We start from the raw sequence: 19,904 nt of genomic DNA, 5'->3' as shown, positions 1-19,904 counted from the left end.
ATGTCGGACACGTCACCAGAGCAGCCCTTAGATACCCTGTATAGTCCCAGGGCAATTGGACAAATCCCCCGAAGAGGAGGATATGTCAACAGGTTCAAGTTCCAGAGGGAGAGACTAAAAGCACTGCAGTCCTTCGACGATAAATTCCCAAAGAGCTACCCTATCAAGAAAACTTTACCCAAGGTAGGCCACCAAACCAATGCTTTTGTACTAATAAAATAAAGGGTTTCACAGTCAGCACTCAGAGACTTCTGAAAATCTGAAAGACAGTCATTTCTTGTGTTCAGGGTACCATTCCACATACAATCTTAGTGCCAAGGTGATGGTAACTTCCATACTTCAACATTGTCCTACAATAATAGTAGCAATAAACTTGCTTTGTGGAACGGGTCTCGGGACCATATACATTTTCTCACAACATCTCATCTTACATGAGTTTGATATACTCTGAAGAGTCACTTTTGGATTTATGAAACATTGCAATGATAAGATAATATAAAATGGAAAGTCCAGAAAGCAGAAACAGGCAAGGTCAGTAGCCAGAAAAGTAATTTCTTTCAAGATAATTGAAGATGGACATACAGTGCACTCTGTCTAATTCGGACCGGATTGAAACAAACTAACAAGCTTAGACTGGTATATGCAGCAATCCGAGAAAGACAGAGTCCGAGTTTGACAGAGTGCATTGTATATACTACTGGAATGAATTCATCATCAAATAACTGAACAACAACTGGATGAAAACTGTCCCTTTATGTTAAACAGGAAAACGTATTCAGCAAGTTGAATGAATTCATATTGTGAAATGTTAACGTTATAATTTTCATGCAAGTTAAACCCTATGATTTCTAATTGTAAAGAATGAATAGAGGTGTACAAAGCTTTGGATTAAGTTACAATTCTATATGAAAACGACTAACTCAAAACAGGCATCTGAACTGTTGGGTCAAACAATCTGAACAAATGAGATTTTTCGGATTCTCTTGTTTTTATGTGCAGGTGAAGGTGTAATCAAATCACATGACATTTGATTTCTCTACCATGCATCTTCAGTTAAATGTCTCTGTGAATTTGTCATGACCTTCTGTTTAGGTATCTTCAGGTTTTAACTCAAATCAACAAATCTGACTATAAAGAGAATAAGAGCCATATTTTGGGGATTCAATCATGCGAGTACCTTGGAAAACAAAAGCAAGGAATGTATTACAAAATACTTTCTATTCCAGCTGTTTGTTTCCTGTCTTACAGCTAGCTCACCTTAGACTGGATAGAGAGGACACTAATGTTTCTTCTATCAGCTCCAAGTCTGTAGAGACCATAAAACTACCATCAGTCAGCTCTAACACCAAGAAGTCTCTCCATGCCAAGCCTGACCCTCCTGTGCGGACACTCCATCTGAGGGTAAGTAACACCGGGATGGATACAGCTGTATGAGAAAGGGGGTGCACACTATTGAGAAAAGGAGGAATGCACAGTTCACTTTCACCCAAGTTTCAATGGCCATTTAACAAAATTTCATGCCGAAAGGAAGGGGTCCCTCTGGATCCGCATATGTAACACATCAAATATTCAAACTATTTCACTCATTTGTCATTGCTCACTTTAGCCAGGAAGGAATAAGCCATCACTGCTTTCTGTTCATCAGCAATAATCGAAATCTGTTTCTGGCAATTTGTAAACAATTCAGTTGAGCATTTTAGAGCTGTGATGACATATCATAGTATCGATAATTGTGATACTTTATAGGACGATAAATATATCGATACATATAATGATACATATTGGTCACCTTTGTTGTTAATTTTCACTAGGAATTGAGTTAGGTCAAAATATACACTGTTACTTGACCTAAAAATATACATTTTTAAAGAAAGCAACAAAAGATAGCATATCATAACAAGCATCGAATTGAAGTGTATCGTTCCAAGATATTGCAATACATATCAAATCGCGAATTTTCTTTATTGTCGCACCTGTAGGACAGTCTGCTTTGTAACTACATAGTATGAACATTAAATTGTAATTACATGCTGCTCTTAACTATATTTGTACTGAACTTCATGCAATCAGGGAAATAGAATATATATATCCTCTGATGTCATGAAAATAGTGTCCTGTAACTTTCACTTCTTATCGTAAGTTTCAATATGCTGACAACAGTATATAATCTCCTCATCTTAACCTCTCAAAGCAAACTCATAGGGTTTAGGAAAGAGAATCAGAGAAAATCTTTATGCTTGACCAATTCTATTTCTTGTTTTATGGATCTGCCAGTCATATTTTTTTAAGAATAAAAAAAATATATAAATTAATTTTACCCGCTCAAAAATTAAATTGTGATTGGATTTTTGTTTTCTGACCACGAAATCAATAAAACAAGAAATAGAATTGGTCTGACCTGATAAAAAAAGTTAATTCTACATACATATTTGAAGTCCATCATACTTAGTGGGAAGTAATGTGATATCATGAATTTGTTTTATATTTATTCTAAGTGCTTTGTTGTATAAATATTTTAATCAAAGAATAACTATTTTTGCAGCTGTACCCTGACCATTTCTCCAGGATTGCCCATTCTCTTCCAAGCCTGCCATCCATCCCCGGCTCTCCAGGACCAATCCAGGCCAACGCATCCCCTGTAGAAGTTTCCCCTGACAATGAAGTTGCATCTGAACCGCAGTCCAAGCCAGTCGTTATACCCAGCAAACACAGATACGAGGTCATTGCCTTTCAGAAGACCATCCACACAGAAAAACATGAGAACAGCGGTTTTGGACACCCAGGAAAATTTCGAAAACACACTCTATACCATCTTGATGAAAGCCCCCAGAAATCTGCCCGAGAGGAAGATGGGAGAAAGCAAGTAGACATTCCTCGCCTGGTGATCAAAGCTCCAGTTAAACCTAAGCGACGACCACATAGGTCTAATCAGGGGAGTGATGCCCAAAGTGATGGAGCCTTAGCACACAGGAAGTGGAAAGAGAATTGTGGGTGTTTGCGTTGTCAGATGATCAAGCGATACTGGAGTGAAGGCGATTCCCAGTATAAGATCTGGGGAGAGTATCCCTGTCACCATGTTGACCCTAAGGCTGTTGCTGATGACGAGGACTAAGCGGACTTTCACCTTAACAACAAACAGTTTCTCTAACAGACACTGTTTTATCAGTTTAATAGGTTCACAATTTCTGAAAGCAGGAATGTGAAGCTTTTCACAAGATTTCTGTTTGTGCAGGATTGTCAGATCAAATGTTTGTTTCTTTTCATGAATGTAAATACATGCATGTATAGGCTTTAAGACATTCCAAGCTGTTTGCTGAAGCAGTATTTCCTATGTGAATATTTACATTATCATAGACGTCCTTTCAATATTATTTTGCAGATATTTATGATAGCTCAACGTTTTTCGAAACTGTTTCATTTCTGTCAATGATTTTTCAAGAAATGTTCATGAAGTGGGACCAATACATGGATACAACACATTACCTTTTATTCAGAGATTGTTATTGTTCTTATAATGTTTTGAATTGCAAGAGCTCAAGTAACTGTTATGGCCTTGTGATCTTGTACCTAATTTTCAGGTTTCGATGTATATTTTTGACATTTCAACATTTTCTGTTTAGTTGAAACTTTCTCCTCAAAGGATTTGTCATTGTGACATAATAAACATAACTTTGTCCTAGAGCATATATGAACCTTGTTACTACAACTTGTTCTGGAAGAATTAGTTTTCTCACACATATTTTGTAATGTCAGAACACTTCTTCCTCTGTTTCAAAGGAAGGAATTTAAAAGGTTTGACGAGGATTGATTATATTCAGTTTCAGTGTTGCCACTGATATAAACAAAAGCACTTTAATTTCGGTAATTTATTTAGGTTGTTATTGTATTTGAAAGACAGGGACACATCCTCCTATGTTTCATAGGAAGGAACATTTCTCAGAGGTGAAGGTAAGAAAAGGACAGATTGTCTATATTTTCCGGGCCATGAACAAAAATACTTTGGTATTCATCCTTTCGGTTGTGTTATGGCCTTTGTATGATACAGATGCATCTTCCGATATTTCATTGGGAGAAACATTTAGCAGAGGTGAAGGCAAGAAAGCAAAGACTATATTCATTTTTCATGTCCATGTCAAGCAAAAAACCACTTTGACTTCAGTATGTTATAATTTCGGCTTTGTTGTGGTCTTTGTATGATACAGATGCATCTTCCGATATTTCACTGGAAAGAATGTTTCACAGAGGTGAAGGCAAGAAAGCAAAGATTGTCTTCATTTTCCATGTGGTCCATGTCAAGCAAAAAACCACTTTGACTTCAGTATGTTATAATTTCGGCTGTGTTGTGGTCTTTGTATGGTAGGGATACATCTTCCTATATTTCATTGGAAAGAATGTTTCACAGGGGTGAAGGCAAGAAAGCAAAGATTGTCTTCATTTTTCATGTCCATGTCAAGCAAAAAACCACTTTGACTTCAGTATGTTATAATTTCGGCTTTGTTGTGGTCTTTGTATGATACAGATGCATCTTCCGATATTTCATTGGGAGAAACATTTAGCAGAGGTGAAGGCAAGAAAGCAAAGACTATCTTCATTTTTCATGTCCATGTCAACCACAAAACCACTTTGACTTCAGTATGTTATAATTTCGGCTTTGTTGTGGTCTTTGTATGATACAGATGCATCTTCCGATATTTCATTGGGAGAAACATTTAGCAGAGGTGAAGGCAAGAAAGCAAAGACTATCTTCATTTTTCATGTCCATGTCAACCACAAAACCACTTTGACTTCAGTATGTTATAATTTCGGCTTTGTTGTGGCCTTTGTATGGTAGGGATACATCTTCCGATATTTCATTGGGAGAAACATTTAGCAGAGGTGAAGGCAAGAAAGCAAAGACTATCTTCATTTTTCATGTCCATGTCAAGCAAAAAACCACTTTGACTTCAGTATGTTATAATTTCGGCTTTGTTGTGGTCTTTGTATGATACAGATGCATCTTCCGATATTTCATTGGGAGAAACATTTAGCAGAGGTGAAGGCAAGAAAGCAAAGACTATCTTCATTTTTCATGTCCATGTCAAGCAAAAAACCACTTTGACTTCAGTATGTTATAATTTCGGCTTTGTTGTGGTCTTTGTATGATACAGATGCATCTTCCGATATTTCATTGGGAGAAACATTTAGCAGAGGTGAAGGCAAGAAAGCAAAGATTGTCTTCATTTTCCATGTGGTCCATGTCAAGCACAAAACCACTTTGATTTCGGTGCTGTTTGTTATTATTTCATATGTGAGAAAGCTGTTTTCTTCCTTACTAAGTCTCATGATGTTCAAAGAATTTTTGTGTTGGAAGGAGGATATTTAAAACTCGCTTGTTTCGAGACTAAAATGCCCTTTCAATATGGAAAGGGAACAGTTTGTAACGAAATGTGTTCCTTTCAAATAAATCCCATACAAAGAGAATGTTATTTTCCCCAAATTATTCATTTGTAAAAATGTACATGTATGTAGATAGACATTTTGTAAATACTCATTTATGTCATCACATCTTATTTAATGCTGTTCCCTTCTGAATTTATAATAAAAAATAAATACCTCCAGTGTATCTTCTCTGTCAAATTATCTTTGAAAAGTGAGAATGAATTATTTTCAAACAAGATTACAAGAAGTTAAAAACCAATAAGGTTTGATTTCCCATTAGCTTGGTTCCAAATGTGTGAGTTTATTCGTGTCAGACTCTATTCGGGTGGACCCTAAATGGTACTTGAATTAGCATGCACTACTAGACATTTGAAACTGATATATTTCATACTCCTCTGAAACTCGTTATTTAACTATGTATTGTTAAAGTTACCTCAAGTTAAAAATGTACCTTGACAAAGTATGGCAATGACTTCAAGCAAAGATTCATTACATTGCCATTTGGACACTTAGAATATCCTTCAAACAATAGTAAAATGTATTCTTATTCAATGTATTAGTGGAAGTCACGCTTCCAGCTTCTTCTTGAGTTCTGCAATAGTGTGTTGTAGCTGTGAGCTCTGATTATGCCACTGTCGTTGTCGGAGTTGCTGCTCCCTCACTTGTCTCTTTAACCGAGTAAGCTGTGCTGCATTTCGCTTCTGAAAACATTTCACAAAAACATATACGAAAGACAGAATGTGAATTCTTTTATTTCGTTCAGGAATTCCTGTGTCAGCTTTAAGCAATACTTGTTTTTAGAATGAATTGATTCTAATCTCAAGAATAGAATATTACCATATTGATGTCTGATTTAGGGGAAGGGGAAATCTATTTGGCAAGATGCCAGAAGTATGTAATAATACCTTTACAAAGAAATCACAAACAGATTGTGTAAATGGGATTACCTGCAGATTAGACAGATGTTGAGATTAACATTGAATTGGATTAACTGGTAGACTTCATCTGTAAACTGCTTATAATACAAGTTAATGCTGGTGTGCAACCAACACACCAAATTGCAACATGTCTAATTTCAGTCTAAGTACTTTTTGTTACACTCCACTACTGAGTCTAACAAAACCTAGTAGGAGGTCAGGTCACGTCAGGTAACCTTTGAGATTGACCAACCAGAACACAGCTTGCCAAACCGCGAAAGTGGACATCCGCACATACCTTTTAACTTTTACCTTGGAAAGGTTTGTACCCAAACGATTCCTAGTGATTAAACAGTCGCTCGAAAGTTACCTGACGCAACCTCCTACAAGGTTTTGTTAGACTCAGTAGTGGAGTAGAACAAAAAGCACTGAGGCTAAGTTTACTCAAACTGTGACTAATTTGATACCTATTTCATTTGAAGCTGTAAACAATATTCACACTTTGTATGAATGTTCAGTTATTTTCTGAAATGTTTCATAATGAAACACCTTGTACTTTGAGTAAGAACAATACTATGGCTAATTCTTTAAAGGTCACATGCATCTGAAGAAACACACATAATTAATCCACAACTATCACTTATTCATGGCACTTAATATACACTGATGCTTATGAAAAACCAATATGAATATTCAAAACTCACATGTAACACAGTAGTGGCTATTTGGATCTTTTCTCCTTGATGCTTTAACTCTTCTAACTGAAGAAGAACATGGAGAACACATACTGATAAAATGTAGAAAACATCATATCAAAGGAGTCCCGTTGTTGGTGTTTTCTGTTATGATATGTCAGCCAGACACTCATGTCTCATGGTCCCGAAACTATATTAAAGTCCATACTTCTTAGCTGTTCTGCAGTGTCAAAGCCCTAAATGAAGAAATTCTAGATTTGATCAGGTTCAGGATCACTGATATCAATGTGGCTCCCTTAAATGGGTTTATTTGCTTCCATCCAAATAGTATGTACTCAGAGACTAAGTGTCAGTCATCACTCACACCCATATTAATGGAGATGACATTATGCTACTTTGATGTTGCTTTGCAATTATCTCACCATCTTCTGTTTACGGAGCATCTCTTCTTTCCACGTACAAGTCTCCAACTTCACCTTGTCAATCTCCTCCCTGATATCACTTTCTCTTTGGCCTGTGCTCACTGATATAAACTCATCCATGTTCTCAGACAGGTGCTCCTCTGGCAATACACAGATCACATGCAGTCATTCAACATATTTATGTAATACACAGAATTTCTGACCACTCAGAGATTTGACATCACCCAAGTCTAGTTGTAAGAGTCATTATGATGACTAGGTAGTTGCTAAGTGCCAACTTGCTTAATGGGGGACAGTGTGTATTCCAAGGTCATCCTGTTCTGCGAGATCAAAGATATCTTGTTCACATGACAAAGGCATAAATCATCAATCAGGTAAATTATTTCTGAAATAGTGGATGTTATTATTCTGCTATATTTATTATTTATCTTTTCCTACGGCAGTGGAGGATCCAGATGGGCTTCATGATTTATGGGCAACCCTCTTCTTCAAAATCCTTTATCTGCCCCTGCCTACTGAGTTATCTTTGGTTCTTTCCCAACATTAAAAATATGCCAAAATATGTTTGATAGTACATTAATTTGAATTAACTGAAGTCATTTTATGGAATAAAAATATTGTAGATACTTTGTTTCTTCAGATCTTTAAGTCTCTGTTGCAATTCAACAAGCTTCCTATGGGCAGGAAGTGACATTTCAAAGTTGTTCACTTGTGTCTTGTAGGTTTTTATCTTGGCAATATAGGTTGCATGCTTACTGAAAGGCAAAGGAAACATGATGCTTGATTAATGTAATCCTAGAATACCGCTGAGCATCAAATGGCCACAAATACTGGCAAACAAGGATAAAATGATCACCGACCTGACAACTGACCAATATTAGCTTGTACAACTGCTTCCCATTGGCGCTTGCCATCGTGAGCAAAGGAGCCCCAGGTTGTCCATCATCAAGTGTAGTGTATTACCAACTTGCTTGACCACATGACCACATGAGAGTCTTATGAGCAAGGCATGTGAAGCTGAGCATGGAAGCAATTACATCATCATGCACTGCACGTACACTAGACTACATCTGTTCTCCCTTTCACAAACCAAATGGGTTAGCTCATTGTTGTTCACCGCCTACTTCCCATAGCTGCATTCTCTGCACTCCAACTTATCCCTTTTTGCCAGTAGATCAGGGATTAGGAAAGGCAGGGGCCATGGGCCATTTTGCACATTAGAATGAAAAATTTCCCATTGAAATTTTGAAGTTTACTAGTGATACAAGGGCAATGGGCCATTCTAAATTTATGGCTAATAATCCTGAAAATGGCCCATTGTCAAAGTTCTCTTTCCTAATCCCTGGTAGATGCTCCTATTTCTTCACCAATATAATCAGCTCAGTATTTATCATTTAACATTACCTACAAGATTTGATATGGTTACAAACCGTAAAGGTCGGGGGTAGAATAGACCTTCAGCAACCCATGCTTGCCATAAAAGCCAACATTCTTTTCTTACGAGGCGACTATTGGATTGGGTGGTCAGGCTTCCCAATTGATCGATGCTCATGCTGTTGGTCACTGGATTGTCTGGTCCAGACTTGATTATTTACAGACTGCCACCACATAGCTGGAATATTGCTGAGTGCGGTGTAAAACTAAATTGACTCACTCGCTCACCAAACATATAGTTACAGCAAATTTATTTCCCTGTTTTGTTAAATTCATTCACTTGTTTTTAAAGGTCAGTCAAACAAGTAAAGAAGGAGTAATGGTAAATGAGTAACGGCATAGTTAACTAATCATTTAGAGTAAGAGGGATGAGGACATTCATATGTTTAGCTACAAACTCTTCATGACAGTGCTCATCAACTATTAATGGTTGGGAAAGCAAATGTTTGGTTGGAGAGCATGTATCATAAATTTTGTCTCCATCATTATGTACACAAAGACAGGTGTACACAATAATTTTTCTGATGTTGGGCAGAGAATTATGTCACAGTGATTAAAAACATGGTTGTTACATTTCTAATCTAATTACCTTGTTTCCGTGAGCAAACCTTTTTGCTTTGTTGTAAGTTCATGTCTGAGGCTTTCACAAACCTTTACCAACAAATTTATCTCTGTAAGTACAATAAATTATTGACTTCAGTATGGTTAAATGGAAAACACATTTTCTGAGTTGGTTCCAAATTACAGCTTCCTGTAAGGAGTCAGTGAATGCTGTTTCGTACAGCTTCGTACCAACAATTCTGTTATTTCAACGTTTCTTTTTAATCATGAAATCTGGATCAGTGTGTAATGAAACACAAATGTATGGTTTAATATTGCCCCAATGGGAATGCCAAACCAAAAATTGTCCACAAGAACCTTTTCTGGTCATAAGAAGCCAGTTGATGGATTGGGGGCGTCTGGCTTGTGAACAGCAAGAATTGTTAATCACAATGTCAACCATTGGTTCGTCTGGTCAATTATTTACATGTCATCAGTACATGAAAGCAGGTGAATTACACACAAAAAACGATGAATTGTTTCATGAACCAATGTGAAAAGGCAGCTTATGGTTTTTGGTTCTTATAGTCCGTTTGGCTCAAAAGCGGACCGATAAATTGCAATGTAACTCAAAAACTAATAAACATAACATACTCAGTGAAATGTTGATCATAATCAGAACATCATACCAACTCAGAGGTTTTTGCAGAATATTTTTCCTTCAAATAAAAAAGTTGTTTAAGAAACTATCTATTCTGATTATGATGCAAAATGTGTGACAAGTGAGAACTACACATCAGCCTACGTTTCTGATGAGCCTGACACAGCTTTGCTCTCTCCATGACTTCTTCCTCCAGCATTCGAGTTTTGCGGTCAATGCTGGAGATCTCCTGCTTTACACTGCCATGTTTCGCATTGCCTAAAATCAGAGATTATATTTTCTCTCCTGCAGCCTAAGTCTCAAGATAAAGATAGTTCTAACAAAATGAACAAGAAAACAAAGTGATCAGTATCCCTCACAATGGCAAAATACTCTTCATGAATTTGTCTGCTAGCTATGATGATGTCAAATGTTTTGGCAAAGTGGAAGGAGAATATTGAAAATATTTATTCAGAATTCCAAAACTACCAAAAGGCATCAGTACACTACCAGACCAATCTATGTGCCAAGTTTGGTATAGAAATGAATGGTTTTGAAGATCTGGTCTGGATAAGAGCACACCCACCAAACTCAGTCAAAGACAAACTTGTTGCTATAGAAACACTAAAACATATTTCATTCAGAATTCCAGAACTAATAACAGGCACTGGTATACAATCAGATCTCTCTATGTGCCAAGTTTGGTTTAAAATTAGTGAACAGTTTTGAAGTTCTGGTTCAGAAAAGAGCACACCCACCAAATTCAAAATCAAACCTGTTGCCATGGAAACTCAAAAAAAATATTTTATACAGAATTCTAAAACTACCAAAAGGCACCAGTACACTGCCAGATCTATCTATATGCCAAGTTTGGGGAAGGAAGAGTGAACTGCTCTGCTCTGTAAAAGAGAAATGTGCACCAATGCACCAACGGTGTGCATTTTAATACCCACGCAAAACTCATTGCAAGGGATACAAACATTCTTGAACATTCTTGTATTGTTTAATCTAAGACATCATACTGATCATTATGATCTAAACAGGAAACAAAATGTTGTGATAGCAAGCTACTTGTGTAATTTGTTTCAGTAATAAGTATCATTTGAAACTTTCAAACAAATAATGCCTTTATGTAAGAAATTTCAGTCGTCATCCATGAATCAAATTTTCAAGTCTTCGAATGATTGTCAAAACATATACTCACTTTCTTTGATGTCTTTCTGAAACGCAAAATGAAATTGTTTAAAAGACATCGTCTTTAACAGAAAGCTAAAAATGCAATAAACATGTTATATGCCAGTATGACATCTACTAATCCTGGAAGACCCCTGGAATTACTACGTGATAGGATACCACTAAATGAGATAGACCAGTCATTGAATACCTACCTCGAGATGTCTTAGTTGCATCAGCTGTTTTTCTAACTCCTGATTGTGATCCTTCTGTATTGCACTGACTTGGCTCACTACTTCAGGCAGACTCAGCAAGTTGTCGACAGCCTGTTCTACCAGAGCTCCTTCCAAGGATACACTGCTCTGGGATAACTCTGAGAAATAAATTACAGGGAAAACAAATGAATTACCATTTTTGTAATTTACTTCATGTCATAGTGAATCTTCCAAACAACACTATTAGCTACTTATGCTGTTGAGGTCAATTTTACTTAAACATTAACATCAGATATCTTTCTGTATATACAGCTTGACAATATATGTACTCTATGGCAGTAGTGTGAGGTCTGTTTTCAAAATGAACAATACATGAACTTTTGATTCGGGTTAGGGCACAAGATTTGTGTGCGCACAATCATCTCCCTTACATGCTCATAAATATGTGTGAAAAACTTAGTCTGATGTCATAGCTTCACTTAGACACTTATAGTATTCCCAGAAATTATTGAGAATCATGTTGCGTCATGTAACTCATTACGTTTATTAACTTCTGGCGTTTTACTTACATAAACATGTTAAAACATCATCCTTTTACAGTCTCAGTCTTGTTTTAGTACTTTGTTAGATCTCCTCGCTCAGCAATGCATGCCTGAATACGCCTAGGCACACTACCCATCAAAGTTTGTAGGTAATCGTGTGACAGGGTATCCCAATATTGGACCACCTCGGCCTTCATATCTTCAATATTTCTCAGTCCCTTTTGGTTTATTCTGTCCTTCATGACTCCCCACACATTCTCAATTGGGTTTAGGTCTGGGCTGTAACTGGGCCAGTCTAAAAACTTGAACATTTTCGCCCGACAACCACTGTTTTGTGTAGCGCGCAGTGTGTTTTGGGTCATTATCATGCTGGAAAATCCAATCATCTTCATACAATGTTTGTGCTGTCGGAAGAAGGTGACCATTTAGAATGTCAACGTATCTTTCTTTTGTCAAGTTTCCCGTGAAAACACACAATGGCGTCACTCCGCGAGCCGATATGCCACCCCACATGTGAAACTTCGGGCTATGTTTTGGTCGCTGGTAGATAGGTTTGACAGTATCTTCGGTCCAAATTTTCACACAATTAGGGAAAAGCCAAACAGAACTTTCATCCGAAAAGAAAACATTATCCCAATCTTGATTTTCATGAGCCCGACACCAGTTTAAACGTTTTTCCTTTTGTGCATCTTTCATCAACGGCGAGGGAATTCCACGTTTTTTCACCCAATTAAGTCTCTGTAATTCCTGCCTATCTGTTCCATTGCATACCTGAGGACTTCCTCTGCTAATCATTTCATTTCTGATGTTCTCAACACTTTTCAATTTGCCCTTACTCACAATCTGCCCAAGTCTTCGGCGATCCACAACACTGAATTTCCTAGGCCGACCTGCCCCTGCTTTGTGCTCTATCCCGGTTCCTGTTTGAATATTCTTCAAAGTTCTGTATACTGTAGACAGAGGAATACCATGTCTACAAGTTAACACTTTAGCATCAGCCTCACCCCTTTCAAAATCATCTAGAATGAGCTTTCTTTTCTCTCTTGCTGTAAATTCTGCCATGTCAACACAGGAAGCCGTCTGCTCAGACAAGGGAGATAACTCTTGACGTAATGAGCTGCCTTCTAAGCCTTCAAGAGTTGTCTCCCTTATTTAGTATGCTTAGTGCATAGTGAAAGCCCTTTTTCCAATCTTAGCATCATTAGAAAAAAAACAAAGATTTTCTCAATAATTTCTGGGAACACTGTACCTGTAAAATGCAGTTTAACTAACACAGGTTTTTAAATGTAATGGCAGCCATTTTAATTACTAACATAGGGCTATACACTGTATCAAGTAACATGTACTTCATGCAACAGCTTAATGAATTTTGTTTGGGACAACAAGAGTTCATGTGTTTTGTGCTGACTGTGTGCCTATATCATGCAATTATTACTGACGCAAATGCTGAAGAAAATGTCTTGTTTCATGTTCCTAAAATTCAGTGACATTTTTGTACGACTTCTTTTTGACTACAGACCATTCATTCCACTTCTGACTGGAGGTGTTGGCAAGGGAGGATCCACAACTGAAGCATGGCCACTGATAACAGGAGGGGTGATCACTTGAGTCTCCATCATCCCGAAGTTTCCGGACAAGCACACTGACCTCCGCAGTTTAGGGGGACTATGGAGAAAATATAACAGATGTCATCACCAGGTATTTTGAAATCCCTAGGAAAGTTGTTTTGATATCATTTCGAGCCTATTGGGCTGCAGACATAGATTTGTATCAGGAAAATTAAATTTCTATTTCTGGATCTCTTCATTCTTCTGCTAAACCGTGCAATCAACTATGATTGCCATCCCGATAGTTCATCTTGTTACAGGTGATCAAGTTGTCTACGTAAACCCAACGTTGCCATAAAACAAACCTGCTGAAGCCTGTTTCCATTATCCTAACATCAACCAGTCTACAATGAAGACTCTAGATCTACATATGCGTGTGCAATCTTCTTGCTGAACGTCTGTTAACTCAAGGGAGATCACTCTTATTGACAACATGACGGTTGTAACTGTTCTGATGACATCCATGTTCATGTTCAGTAAAGGTGTTCGAACCACATTGATGACATATTTGTCTCGGATCGTAATTTAAGCAGATTGGTTCAATTTAACGCATCGGAAACGTTTTTTCTTATGTAGTAAATAATTATACAGTGTTTTAGGGAAAATGTCCGAATATCTTTAGTCATATGTTACAGAAGAATGGTCCTATAGACAAGTTTATTACTTTCCTATCAAGGCGAAACGATACCACAGTAACAGAGGCAGATGGTTTATCAGTCCAATGTGCCACCATTCTCTGTGCAAGGTTTGGTCTTTTCACTGGATCGTGGGTCTGAATCCCGGTTCAACCCGATCGCGTTTCTAGCACCGTGCACGTGGGTTTCACACCACATTTAAAGCAAACAATCACGTGCGTTAGTGGTCATTTCTTGCTGGCGTTCCCCTAAGACCAGTCGTACAGACCGTGACACAAAGATGCCCAGTACAACAAATGCAAGTCGAAAACACAAAAAAGGTCTGTGGGCTCCTGTTTATCATATTTGGTAAGAAAACAATCTGAGACCTCCTTATTTCTACAAAGTATCTTAAAAAGTCTCATTGGCTAGACTAGAAATCTGGGTGCAAGAACACATACCCCCTTTTCCAGACAAACTTCAGTTTGGGTTTAGAAAGGAACATGGAGCAACCACTACAGCCTTTACTCCAAATGAAAGCTTATCTTATTATCTAAGCAGAGGTTCTCCAATTTATACAGCCATTATGGAAAATGAGAAGGCGTTTGATTCCTTATGACATAAGGATCTCTGTCTAAAGTTATACCAAATGGGTAGAGAAGGCAAATTGTGGCAGCTCCTATATCAAAGTTACACCGCATGCTCTGCTTTTGTGCAATATTGTGCTCAGAGATCAAATGAATCTGTTATCAAGCAAGGTGCTGGACAAAGCAGTGTCTTGTCGTCCTTGTTTTTTGTATTGTCCATGTATTCTACTGACTGACGATACAACACTTGCTTCTACGTCTCCAAAAGGTCTCCAGTCATCGCTTGATACTATCTACAGCTATGCTTATAAGTGGTGTCAAACCTATAAAGTTTCTAAAACCACTTGTGCCATTTTCTGCAAATACAAGAAACGTCTGTGTAATTATTCTTTCCAATTTGGTGATTCAGACATACCAATAAGTGGTTGTGTTAGGCATGGAGGCATTTTACTTTCGTCTGATCGTAGACCAAAATCTAGGGTATATTGATACTGACAGAAAGCGAGGTAATCTGTGCATTCTCTAAATACATGATCATATAGATAAATGTAGACTATTATTTCTCAGCAAGCAACAGCAACTGTATTCTTCATTCAAGAATATTTTCGGTGTACATCTATCCACCTTTCAAAATAGAACAGCTGCCTTATACAGTATATGTTTCACACTCATTCAAACCAGTTTAAAATACAATCTCTTCAATTATCTTCTTGACTTTCTCGATTTTGGAAGGTTTCCATGTAAACCGTCATGGCGAAGAATATACATTAAACGTATAAGTGAATCTGAAACTAAACGATGGGTTTCTCAAGAGTGTGTAAGACAAGATATGAAGAGATATCGCCTGACCCACACTTTCTTTGGTGTACATAGATCGTATTCACCCCTTGGAACCACTGTCCAGCAGAGGTGCAGTGATATGGTGACTGTCCGCTTACATTTGCAGTGATCGCATGCTTGTTTTGGTGGCGAATGTAAAAATGTCGGTGTTAAAAATCTAGTCACCATTTACGAAACACGAACAATATCGTTTACATATTAACATTTCACGAATGCTCAGGTTCTGATGGTGATATACAGAAAGTTTCAAGTTGTTAGGTTAAACATAAAGAAAGCAATCGTCGATTATCGGTAGAACACATCTTTTCACGTAGACAAATACTGATCTTATTTCAAATATATTTCCATTTTTCCTATGAATGACAGATTTAATATGTATCACCAACAGTACCCTCTGTGAAAAGAGGAAGTCATTCAGATCAAAACTGAAGAAGTTATTGTACAAAATGTAAACCTGATATTCAGTGAAGAGATCGCGGGAGTACAGTTAACACATAATCAGTGATCGGAAATTTGGAATATGCAGTGATCGGAAATATCTGTACACTTTTTCTTAAAATTTATCGAAAATATGAAATGAGTAGGTTTTCGATGTAGCAAAGTATGGTACAGTGGTTCCAGGGGGTGGTATTGTTCGATGTATTTTTACGCACAATTTACGGACATATTACGGTTTTTAACAAATCAGCTCGCTCAAAATATTGTGAACTCTTCAAAAGACGGTACTGATTATGACTGCCATATAATTCTACACTGTGACCACTGTTTGTACAACAGAAATAATTTCCTTTAAAAACTTATAAATATTTTTTATATGGGTGTTTATGTACAAATAGAATTATTATCTGAAGATGAAATGCTATCACTATTTTTCCGGGGGTGAACTACTAGTAACTAAAGATACTGATGAAATATCATGGATATGTATGATTGTCTTCTTCTGTAAATATCTATATTCCCTCACTAAACTGTACATTCTAGACCTGTCATTCTTCCTTGTACGTGTATATGTGACTATATGAATGTGTTGTGAATATATTGCTGTGATTTTGTTGCTGCAAATATCTCATGGACATGCTTATAATGATCTTCGGACTGCGATTTGGAGCACACAGAGAGATTCGTTCATCCATTCATAAGTTCCCGCCGAACGAAAAACAGTTCGTTATATCACTCACTTCGGTATAACCGTGTCCGGTAATAATGTAGTTTACCCTATTTGCCAAATTTGTGATTATTTCCTATTCAAAAATGCAAACTATTAGATGAAGGGAATTTGACAAAATCTCCTTCAGAACGGTGTTGTTTTGATATTGATTGTGAAGAAGCAGAAATATTGCGGTGCGTCCCTTAGTCTGTTTATTCGTTTCTCTTTGTGCTTCGTGGTGAACGTCATTCAACTACAGAAGTTGGCCATAAGTGGGTAATCATTTGTGGAATTCCTAGATACCTGCATGTTAATTAACTCTTCCCAGAATAATTTTCAAGCATTTAATTTCGACCGAATTGGCATTAATACTTGTCTACTGGATGGGAAATCATCTCAGCTATATACACGTAATTTCCATTCAATCTTCCGATGATTTCTAAGAAAACTGTAGCTGTTTAAACAACGTATAATAGACCAATCAGGTTTAACACGGATGTCTATGGGATGAAAATATACATATATGGTGCTTAATAAGGTGCGATTCGATAACTAATCAACAGAAAGATGACACAATGTTATGTAGCCTACACATAGCTTAAGATTATTTCCAAGATGTTTGCAAAATATCAAATAATTACAATATCAAATTACTTCTATTCAATTTATGAAAATCATTCAATTGCAACAGTTACTTAACATTCAAGTCTGTAGAAATTTCGCTAATGATAACTCACTTATAGCCAACTGCTGAACATCACTTTCCTTTCCATGAAACTGACGTATTATATAACTTCCACTGGCGGATAATGTCTGATCAGATCAGGGTTGAGAGATCGTTGCTTGACGTAGCAGGAGGACAAAACACGCACGCACGCACGCACGCACGCACGCACGCACGCACGCACGCACGCACGCACGCACGCACGCACGCACGCACGCACGCACGCACGCACGCACGCACGCACGCACGCACGCACGCACGCACGCACGCACGCACGCACGCACGCACAGTCCCCCTTAAATAAATTTTAAAAAACTACAACCGCGGTACGAGGCGAGTCGCTGAAAGACCTGAAACAATTCAAACTGACTCTAACAATTTTACGCCTAGTTTATTGACAGTGTATTGTAAGTACATGTATGATTTTCACGTAAATCTATTTTAGGAAGTGTCTCCCTTGGGAGTTGTGGTGAAAGATCGGGGAAACAGATTGAATCGTAAAAATGACCTTTGTTTCAGTTAGGATACATTGTAACTGTTACCTCCCACACGTTCGATCTTCAGCCAACCGACCCTTTGTAATTTCTGACCGGTCCCTAATCCCACGCACAGGTCAGTCCGGACAGTAATGGTCGCTGTCAATATATCAAAGTCTTAGCTTTATTTGTTTTACAATCTGTCGCTCATTTCACGGTCCTTGTGTTTGGTCAGCTGCCTGTAGCCACAGCGAGAAAGGTTTTGGGGTTTTCAGTGTATTTCCACCCGTATCGGTATGTGGACCATTAATAATAGGCTTCACACATGGTACCCAAAGTCTGCCATACATACCCTGAAAGAAATACATGTATACCCTTTACTACCCATACACTTCTAGAATGTATGGCAAATTTGCACAGTTTCGGGAAAATGAAAAGCGTCTTATGGCTCCCTTTCATCATGTTTTATGAATACAATTTGCGAACTCTTTTCTATAAAACATGTTCACTTCAGAGGCAAGATGGTGTACCCGTGCAGGGGACGGGTGCTACATAAGTGAGTGTTTTGGGTTAAAGGCCCGGGTTCGATTCCCTACGTGGGTACAATTTGTGAAGCCCATTTCTGGTATCCCCGCCGAAATATTGTTGGAATGTTGCTAACAGCGGCGTAAACCTGCACTCACTCACTCATATGCCGCCTTTGATATTAAACACCTTCTTTAGTCTTCTTAACGACATTTCATGATACTTTATGCTCCTTCGCCTTGTGAATTTGACCTGTAAAAAGCAGTTTGTATCCACTTTCTTCTAACTTCTAAATGCCTACCAAAGATCAAGATAATATGGTTTTATGGAATCAGTTTCTTAAGTCCTACTTACTAATGAAACACTTACGCACGGAACATGTTTTCTGTCTTTATGGTTTGAATGTAGATAATTTACTGTATTTATAAAGATTGGGCCACATATGCATGCTTGCATGTAGGTGTTCACTACTCAGTCTTGAGGAAAAGAGATTTATGTTTTAAACGACAGACAATTCCGTCTCCAACCTCAGCGGTAACACGCAATATGTGTTAGCTTTCTTTTCTGTGTTGATGGCACAGTATGAAAAATCTCCACGTTTGTATCTCTACCCTCGTGTCTGTCTTATATGTTACACATGCTAGCCACTGCACAGCATAACCAACTGATCAATACAGAGTAGGGCGACCGTATTTGCAAGAGCTAAATTACCATTAAGAGTCCAGTGTCAGTTATCAGTGTATGTCTCAGTATTATACCCAAGAGTTCGGTATTGTAGTTGCAGTTATGGGAAATGTGCAGTGTTCGCAGTTCAACAGCCATGCTGTATGTCGGAAACAAACAAACAAACAAACAAACAAACAAACAAACAAACAAATAAATAAATAAATAAATAAATAAATAAATAAATAAATAAATAATTGATAGAAATGTAACAGATTGATGTAAGTTTTTATATTACACCGGACAGCCTGTTACTTAATCAATATTATCAATTTGGTCAATTTACAACCTCGCATAGTAGTACTTGTCGAGACACATTTATTTAAAAAAAAACAACAACAAACAAGCAACCATTTGTCTGTAAATTAGCATAAAACAAACATTTCTACAATGACGATGCTGCTTTGCATCCATTATAGCTGGCACCATACGTAGCAGTACAGTGATCCACGTTGGACTAGAGATGTGTAAGTGTAAAACTGCAACATGTACAAAGGTGAGGATTGTAATAATTGATTTGTACACATCGACAAGGGACCAGTGCGACACGTGCTTGCGAAATACATATTTACAACATGGCTCACATCTTGTATGTCTTTCCCAGGGACACATGCAGGCAACCAACAAGCCACGCCCACTCAGCCACGTAGAGAAACGTCGCTGCC

At 37.7% G+C, this 19,904-nt stretch overlaps 2 protein-coding genes across 2 annotated transcripts; one reads left to right on the top strand and one right to left on the bottom strand.

The window, feature by feature from the left end:
• LOC137277062 (uncharacterized) lies at positions 1-3,112 on the top strand. The gene is made up of 3 exons (XM_067808722.1): positions 1-183; positions 1,249-1,401; positions 2,543-3,112. Exons 1-3 carry the CDS (start codon positions 1-3, stop codon positions 3,110-3,112), a joined length of 906 nt encoding a protein of 301 aa, XP_067664823.1.
• Positions 3,113-5,984: 2,872 nt separating this feature from the next.
• On the bottom strand, positions 5,985-13,928 carry LOC137279026 (coiled-coil domain-containing protein 122-like). The gene is made up of 10 exons (XM_067811510.1): positions 13,909-13,928; positions 13,516-13,661; positions 11,455-11,612; positions 11,271-11,286; positions 10,232-10,345; positions 9,476-9,557; positions 8,080-8,207; positions 7,453-7,592; positions 7,040-7,096; positions 5,985-6,119 (listed from the first exon to the last, which is right to left on the bottom strand). Exons 1-10 carry the CDS (start codon positions 13,926-13,928, stop codon positions 5,985-5,987), a joined length of 996 nt encoding a protein of 331 aa, XP_067667611.1.
• Positions 13,929-19,904: the final 5,976 nt, after the last annotated feature.

This window comes from Haliotis asinina, chromosome 3 (genome assembly GCF_037392515.1).
Source record: "Haliotis asinina isolate JCU_RB_2024 chromosome 3, JCU_Hal_asi_v2, whole genome shotgun sequence".
Taxonomy (NCBI): Eukaryota; Metazoa; Mollusca; class Gastropoda; order Lepetellida; family Haliotidae; genus Haliotis; species Haliotis asinina.
This window is presented reverse-complemented; position numbering and strand designations above follow the sequence as displayed.